This window comes from Galeopterus variegatus, unplaced genomic scaffold (assembly GCF_000696425.1).
Source record: "Galeopterus variegatus unplaced genomic scaffold, G_variegatus-3.0.2 Scaffold10172, whole genome shotgun sequence".
NCBI lineage: Eukaryota > Metazoa > Chordata > Mammalia > Dermoptera > Cynocephalidae > Galeopterus > Galeopterus variegatus.
The window spans coordinates 21,608-29,056 of record NW_007736283.1 but is presented as its reverse complement, the minus strand read 5'-3'; the positions used below and the strand labels follow the sequence as shown (position 1 = coordinate 29,056).

The 7,449-nt window shown below is 51.1% G+C and overlaps 2 protein-coding genes across 2 annotated transcripts in view; both read right to left on the bottom strand.

Annotated features, from left to right (window-relative positions):
- TMEM221 (transmembrane protein 221) overlaps nt 1–2,845 on the bottom strand; it is an 8,958-nt gene extending 6,113 nt beyond the window's left edge. Inside the window, exons 1-2 of the mRNA XM_008594118.1 lie at nt 2,823–2,845; nt 2,174–2,259 (exon numbers count right to left, since the gene is read on the bottom strand). Of these exons, the coding sequence (XP_008592340.1) occupies nt 2,174–2,259; nt 2,823–2,845 (109 nt within the window). The remainder of the gene's footprint in view (nt 1–2,173; nt 2,260–2,822) is intronic.
- Nucleotides 2,846–4,012: 1,167 nt separating this feature from the next.
- The window catches only part of NXNL1 (nucleoredoxin-like 1), a 6,725-nt gene continuing 3,288 nt past the window's right edge, over nt 4,013–7,449 (bottom strand). The window contains exons 3-4 of the mRNA XM_008594117.1: nt 4,175–4,244; nt 4,013–4,057 (exon numbers count right to left, since the gene is read on the bottom strand). Coding sequence (XP_008592339.1) covers nt 4,013–4,057; nt 4,175–4,244 — 115 coding nt within the window. The remainder of the gene's footprint in view (nt 4,058–4,174; nt 4,245–7,449) is intronic.

The following is a 7,449-nucleotide window of genomic DNA, read 5'->3' as shown; positions in this document are numbered from 1 at the left end:
AAGGTATCACATCACCAAAGAACAACTGTAACACCTAGAAGGACTGGAAGTCTTCTGGGCTACCAAGCCAGAGAAGGGGGAGGGCTGGGGGCCTCAGCCATGCCGCCCTGACACCCACAACCAGTCCCAAGGGTGGCGGCCTCAGACCTTGGCTATGCCCCCGACACATGCAATCAGTCCAGCCATGACCTCCGAGCCGCTGCAGGAAGCACCCCGGGGCGGTGGGGGGCTGAGGGCCTCAGCCATGCCTCACCAACATGCGCAACCAACCCAGCGAATACTACCAAGCTGCCACAAGCAGTGCCCCAGGCTCCAGAGCTGGGATGGTGAGGGGCTAGGGCTTTAGCCACACCCTCCTTGCATCTGCACCCAGCCCGGCAATGACCGAGCCACCGCTGGAAGCTAGGTCGTCAACATTTTCCTTATCCCGTGAAAAGTTTTGAGGTTCTAAGGCATTGTGTGAAAGGTGCTTTGCAGATAGAGGCATCTCAGAGAAAAACTGACTCCAGGCACAGCAGATGAAGAGGTGAAGTGAGAGAGATTCCCGAAAATCTCACTTGAGCACCTGGACCCAGCCACACCGGAGGCCGATGACCCCTGATAGTGTCATATACACAAATCGTTCCACCCACCTTCCTTTTTAAAAAACTCACATCTGGCACATTTTGTTAAATCAAACAACAAAAGTTATGCAGAGTTCTCTGAGCTCTATATACAAATCCCCACAGTGACCCTTAGGCTCATGTCTCGTAAATGCGTATTTTAACTTCTATTTCTCTATTGTGGGACCAAGAAAAAAATAGTAATAGCAAATCCCTTGGTTTTCATTCAGCTGAATATCTTTCCTTCTGGTAAAACAAGTTGTTTATAGGGCTGTGCCTGATTCAGCGCTGAATCTACAGCATTAGCAACACATGTTTTTCAAGATTAAAACAAAATGTAGGGCTGGTTGGTCAGCTCAGTTGATTAGAGTGTGGTGCTGATGACATCCAGGTCAAGAGTTCGCATACCTGTACTGGCAAGCCGCCGAATATCTATCTATATCTCTCTATCTCTAGATAGATATACACATATAAGACGGCAGGAATCTCTTTTCGAGCATGGATGAGAGAAAGTTGATCTAAGAAAAGTTTAGCAAGTCAGGGAAAAACTGTGTGTGTGTTTTTCTGGCATCTGGGGGATTATTATTCATGCTGCCTCAAGGTTTGGGATATAAAATTGTATTTCTGGTTTATAAAGTGTGTATATACATATATATATATACACATTGTGTGTGTGTATAGTATGTGTGTGTATATACATATATATATTTAAGCCATTTTTGAGCTGGAGGTTCTGGTATTTGTAACAAAACAGCTTTTACTTATATCAACCTGTAAGAAGCTATCTTTATTTTGTTTTTGTTTGTTTATTTTGTTGGCTGACCTGTATGGGGATCTGAAACCTTGACCTTGGTGTTCACAATACCATGCTCTAACCGACTGAGCTAACTGGCCAGCCCATGACACTATCTTTAGAAACCACCAAGGGCCAGCCCGGTGGCGCACTGCTACAGTGCGCCGCTTGAGAGCGCGGTGGCGCTCCCGCCGAGGGTTCGGATCCCACATACAGACCGGCCGCTCACTGGCTGAGCGAGGTGCGGGAGCAACGCCGAGGGTTGCGATTCTGTTGCCGGTCCGGTACAGGTGCGACACTGAGGGTTGCGATCCGTTGCCGGTCACGAAAAAAGACAAAAAGGAAAAAAAAAAAGAAACCACCAAGCCATGGTTGAACCCAGGTTCAAACCAAACATATGCAAAACTGACATGTTGGATGTGTTCTGAGGATAACTAATATTTGTGTAGCCCCTGCTGGAGTCAGATCCATCTATGGGCTTTTACAGGGATTGACTTAGAATCCCCTAAGTAATTCTGTGAGGAATGGACAGTTGTTATTCCCATTGTACAGTTGAGGAAACTGAGGCACAGTGGGAATTTGCCCAAGGCCCCAGATCGAGAAAGTATCAGAGCCCAGAGTTGAACTCAGATCGCTTCTTGGCCTTTTGGCTAAGATCAAGTGCAGAATTGAACCCAGGCAGGATGGCTCTGGAGCTAACCCCCCAATTAGGGCACTGTTATCACTGTCCACCCCAACCCAGGGTCCTAAACCCCACATTCTATCCCCTAGCACACACCTGCTAAGTAGACGGAGACCCCACAGCAGAAGAGCCCAAGGGCCACGTGTCTGAGAAGGCGGCAGTCATAGAGAAACCAGTCAGACCTGGGATGGATGGGAGCAGGGGAAAAACGGTCAGAATGTGGAGCTGGTGGGAGAGGCCAGTGAGAAGGGAGAGTAGGCTAAATGAGATAAGGGTCCAGCTTTTGCAGACCCAAGGTCTATGTAAGGACCCAACCATCATCCGTCCATCCATTCGTTTATGCGCCACCCATTCATCCATCCACCATCCATCCATCCATCCATTTGGACATCCACTGTTCACCCATCTGATATCCATCTTCTGTGCTCCATGCATGCGTGCATCCACCCATCTGCCCATCCACTTGTCCATCTATGCATGCATCCATCCATCTATTCAACCACCCATCTACCATTCATCCATCATCCATCTATCCATCTATCCATCTGTCCATCTGTCAATCCACTTATCAATCCAACCATTCAACCATCTATCAATCCACTTATGCATCCATCCACTCAACCAGCCATCCACTTTTCATCCATGTATTATCAATTTATGCATCCATCCATCCACCCATGCATCCTTCCAGGTGGATACCCACCATCCATTTACCATCCATCTCCATCGAATATTCAATCATCACCTGCCGTACAGCCATTCACCCATGCCCTATTAATCCACCCATTCATTCATTCACAGCCACCATCCATCCATCCATCCGTCCATCAAATCCATTCATCTCCCATTCGCCATCCCCCATCCATCCATCCCCCACCCATCTAACTATCCATTCACCACCCCCTCCCCCTCCCCCATCACCCATCCATATACTCAGTCCATTCGAACATCCAGCACTCACACAGCAGTTACTATGTACAGATACTTGTTAGACACCCGACTTCCCCTATTTTATGGACCATATGCTTATTTGAGAAATGGGGAAGCTGAAGTTGCTGCTAATGATGGTAGACAGAGTGACCCCAACAGCTGACACTGAGGAGGAAGTGGGGGACTTCCATCTCGCTCACCTCCTACCAGTTCAATGGAAGTGGCCTCCTTCCTGGTCTCCCTGACACTTCCCTGTCTTCCCTGCTTTTTGGCACAATGGCCAGAGGGGGGTTATTCCAAACCTAAGTCAGATCACCTCACACCTCACTCACAACCCTCCCAGGCAGGGTAAAACCCAAAGTTCTCACTGCAGGGCACAAGGCCCCACATGCTCCAGTCTCTCTGATCTCCCTGCCCTCATCTCCCTGCATGTCCCCCTCTACCTTCACCAACCACCTGGATCTCCCTCTAACACCCCAAGTTCATTCCTGCCCCAGGGCCTTTGTACGTGCTGTGCCCTCTGCTTGGATCAAGTCCTCCAGATCTTCTGCCTCCTTCCCTCCTTCAAGTCTCGCCTCAGGCCTCCCCTGACCGTCCCATCTCACCCCCCACCCTGTCCCCCTCCACCGCATCACCCCATTTTCTTTCCTTTCCAATATTCATTGCCATCTGTATTGCTTCTTTATTGCCTGTGACTCCATGAGGGCAGGTCTGGGTCCACTTAGTCCCTGCTGTGTCCCTGATGTCCAGAGCCAGGCCCAGCTCCCTGCAGGCACCCAACACATGTTTGCAGACTGACGCAATGTGTGCATTTCAGTGCCCTTTGGGTGGAGCACACATGGTTGGGATAGGATCTACCCCAATGGTGGAAGCTCCCATCTGCTCAAATCCACACAGAATCCTGGACCAGAATCTGGGCTCCTCTCCACCAGCGCCCTAGAGGAAAACACTCCTAGGTGGGACAGTGGAGTCAGTGGCTCAGGGAACTTCCTCATTCCGCATTCCTCAATAGAGGCCCCCCCGGATGACCACATCCCAGAGCTCATCTCCCTGAGGAAGGGACCCCACCAGGCCAGGGCACAGGCTCTGGTTCTACCAGAATCAAGTTCAAATCCAGCTCACCTACTTCCAAGCCAGGCAGCCTGGAGAGAGCTACCCAGCCCTGACCCCCAACATGCAGTTATAAAGGGGGATAGTAACAGCACGGCTGCCCAGGGGGCTGCAGGTCTTCCCTGAGCTAATCCACAGAAGCAGGAGGGGGGTAGGGCTTAGGGCCCCATAAATGACAAGCGCTGTGGACACTAGGGCCAGCTGAGCCTGGGCCCTTTTTGAGCCTCGGTTTCCTCATGCACAAAACGGGGGTCGCTGCGGTAGTTGCACCTGCTGTAAATTTTCAACAAACATAGGAGGAAGGGAGGGATGAAGGAAGGGAGGGGAGAGCAGAAAATTTTTCTCTCGTTCTGTGTGTTGTCTTTTCACCATTTTCCTGAAGCACTTTGCTCCTTCTACAGCTCAGCTCCTGTGGTTTCCTGAAGTCTGCAGCTCTCTGCTGGAGGAAGTTATCTGTCTGGGACTGTGCTCAGCACACAGTAGGCCCTCAATAACTGCTTGCTGCTCACAGGAATGAATGTATCATGTTGTACTCCTGCTCTGGAATTCTTCCAGAGTATCAAAAATAAAGAAAACAAAACCCAAAGTGTAAAAAGTCAAACCTGCAAATAGTGTCAAAGGTAGCACATTTCTGCTAGATCCAAAATAATCAGGGGAATGAGGTCCACGTTGCCGCCTGTGAGTTGGCCATGTGTTAATGCAATCAGAACTTGCAACAGCCCTGAGACTTCACAGATGAGAAAACTGAGGTACAGAGGAGGGCAGTGACTCCCCAGGTCACACAACTAGTAAGGGCAGAGTGGGATTCGAACCCAGCTCCCACTGACCGCTCTATATGACTTCAAAAACACCTTATAGATTCCACTGGTTTCAAATTTTCAGATCTCTGAGTTTTTGGAGTCAATTATTTTTTTCAGATTTCAAATTTTTGGGGTCCCCTGGAAGAGTTGGTGGGCCCTGAGCCCTCAGCATAGTGCCTTATAGGCGTAGTGCCTTATAAGTAAAATGGCTCTGGAGGAGAGTATGGGGTGACTTTCCTCTCCAGGTGGCCTCCCCCTTTGCTGTGTCACCTTGGGGAAGTCCTGTAACCTCTCTGAGCCTCCTCATCTGCAACAGGAAACTGTTCGTTCACTCGTTCATTCACAAGGCCTCAGCCCAACATACCCAGCCTCTTCCATCATCATCAAAGTTCAGGTGAATTTTCCATGTTTTGCAGGTAAGGAAAAGTCCCCGAATGAAGGGCTCCCCAACTCACTTGGATCAGAGCCCCAGCTCTGTTCCGGGTGTTGGGGATACGGAGATGTAAGATACTTGCTTCTATTCATTTGACAAGCATTGATGGGGCCCACCCATGTGCCCGGCTCTGGGAACCTAGTGATGACCAAGACAGGCCCAGCCTGCCCTTCCGGGTGGGAGAGGTGGAACCGTACACTAAACCAGCAAGTGAAGGGACAATTCCATACATGCTCAGCGGTCATTATGCTGCTGTCTTAGATTTTGACATTATTTGTTGGGGGGTGGGGGGACACAAATACAAGGGCCTGGCTCAGCCCTTTGTGTGTGGGGTGACTCTCTAGTTGGGGGAGTCTGGCCTCAGTTTGTAAAGTTGACTCTACAAGTGGGCCCCACTCTGAGGGCAACTGCATTCTCCTTGTCCTTTTGCCAAGTCATCCCTTTGTCACTTACAGCACTGACAGGTGCAGGTGGAAATGGGAGGGGGGGTGTGGACCACCTACTGATGAGGAGGATGAGGCTTCCAGAGTGCCAGCGACCTGCCCACATCATACAGCCCCACAGGGACAGGACTCCCCCAGCCTTGCTGACCGGATGGGGAAGGCTGGCCACTGCATGCCGGCCAGAATAATGGTCATGATGTTGACGGGTTGCATGTCCTATGATTTGTTCCAGAAGAACGTTTTAAAAGTTCTTCCAGGGCTGGCAGGTTAGCTCAGTTGGTTAGGGCACAGCCTTGTAACACCAAGGTCAAGAGTTTGGATCCCTGTACTGGCCAGACACCGATCAATCAATAAATGAAAATAGAAGTTCTTTCTTTTAAAGCTGCCAGTGAACTGGCGACCTCGGATTAGGTACAAAGAATTTAAGAGACTATCACACGGGGACCAATGCACTCATTTCACAGATACGTCTACGAGGTCCGGAGAGGGAAAGCTGAGGCTGGAATCTGAAGCAGCGGAGCTTCAATTCCCCCACCTGGAGATTGGAAGTGGAGTGGGCATGAAATGAGGCGCTTGTCCAGTCTCCAGGTCCCTCTAGTCCCCCAGTTCCTCGGCCTCCTTCCTGCCTCCGGTCGGACTCCCGCCACCGCAGTCAGGCCTGCTGGTTTCCATAGACACGCGTGTCTTCCTAGGAAACCCTCTACGCGGACGTGTGTATAGTAAGCCTCGTTCCCCGGAGGCGCGTACCGCATCCCGCCGCTAGGGGGCGCCAGAGGCAGAACAAAGCGGTTCGGGCCGGAACTGGCACCTGCTCCGCTAGGTAGGACCTGGCCTTATTCTCATTTTCTTTCCTTTTTAAATTTTTTAAATTGAAATTTAAATTTCGGCGGCTGTCGGGTAGGGGAATCCGAGCTTTTGACTCTGGTGTTATCAGCACCAGGCTCTCCCAAGTGAGCTAACCGGCCTGTCTATTCTCATTTTCTAGATGAGAGAAATGAGGCTTAGAGAAGGAGGTGACTGTAGTGACTGTGTCACAGTCACAAAGCCGGGAAGTGGTTCCAGACCGGAGTCTTTTATTTTATTATGTTTTTGGCAGCTGGCGGTATGGGGATCCGAAGGCTCGACCTTGGTGTTACAAGGCTGTGCCCTAACCAACCGCGCTAACCCGCCAGCCCGGGAGCTTTTGATTTCCGTATTCTGCTGTCTCCCCTGGAATCCCCGGGGCCCACCTGGGACAGGCGAGGCCCTGGGAGACCGTTGGTTTTTGCTGGCGGTCTGGGGCCCCAATGCACGTGGCTGCAAATATTGGGATACATCACGTGTAAAATAAAAATCTGTTGTAATTTTGCGTCTGAGATTTACGGCAACTCATTCCATGCACGATGGCCTCGGCGTTCTCAGCAGTTACCCGATCTTAGTGTGTGTTTTCCCGTCTTGGAACCCTTCGCCACTCCGTCTCCCCCAGGCCTCAAAGACACTTCCAAAGACCCTTGAAAAGCTCTCCCTGCTTCATCGCTCGGGCCCGGGAGGCTCCGGTGCGCCGCTGGGTGTTGGGGGGGCCTCAGAACAGGGCCCCCACCCCCAGCCTCTCCCGGGGGGTCCAGGCTCCCGCCACCCCCACCAGTCCGCCCTCACCGGGGTCAGAACAGCGCCCCG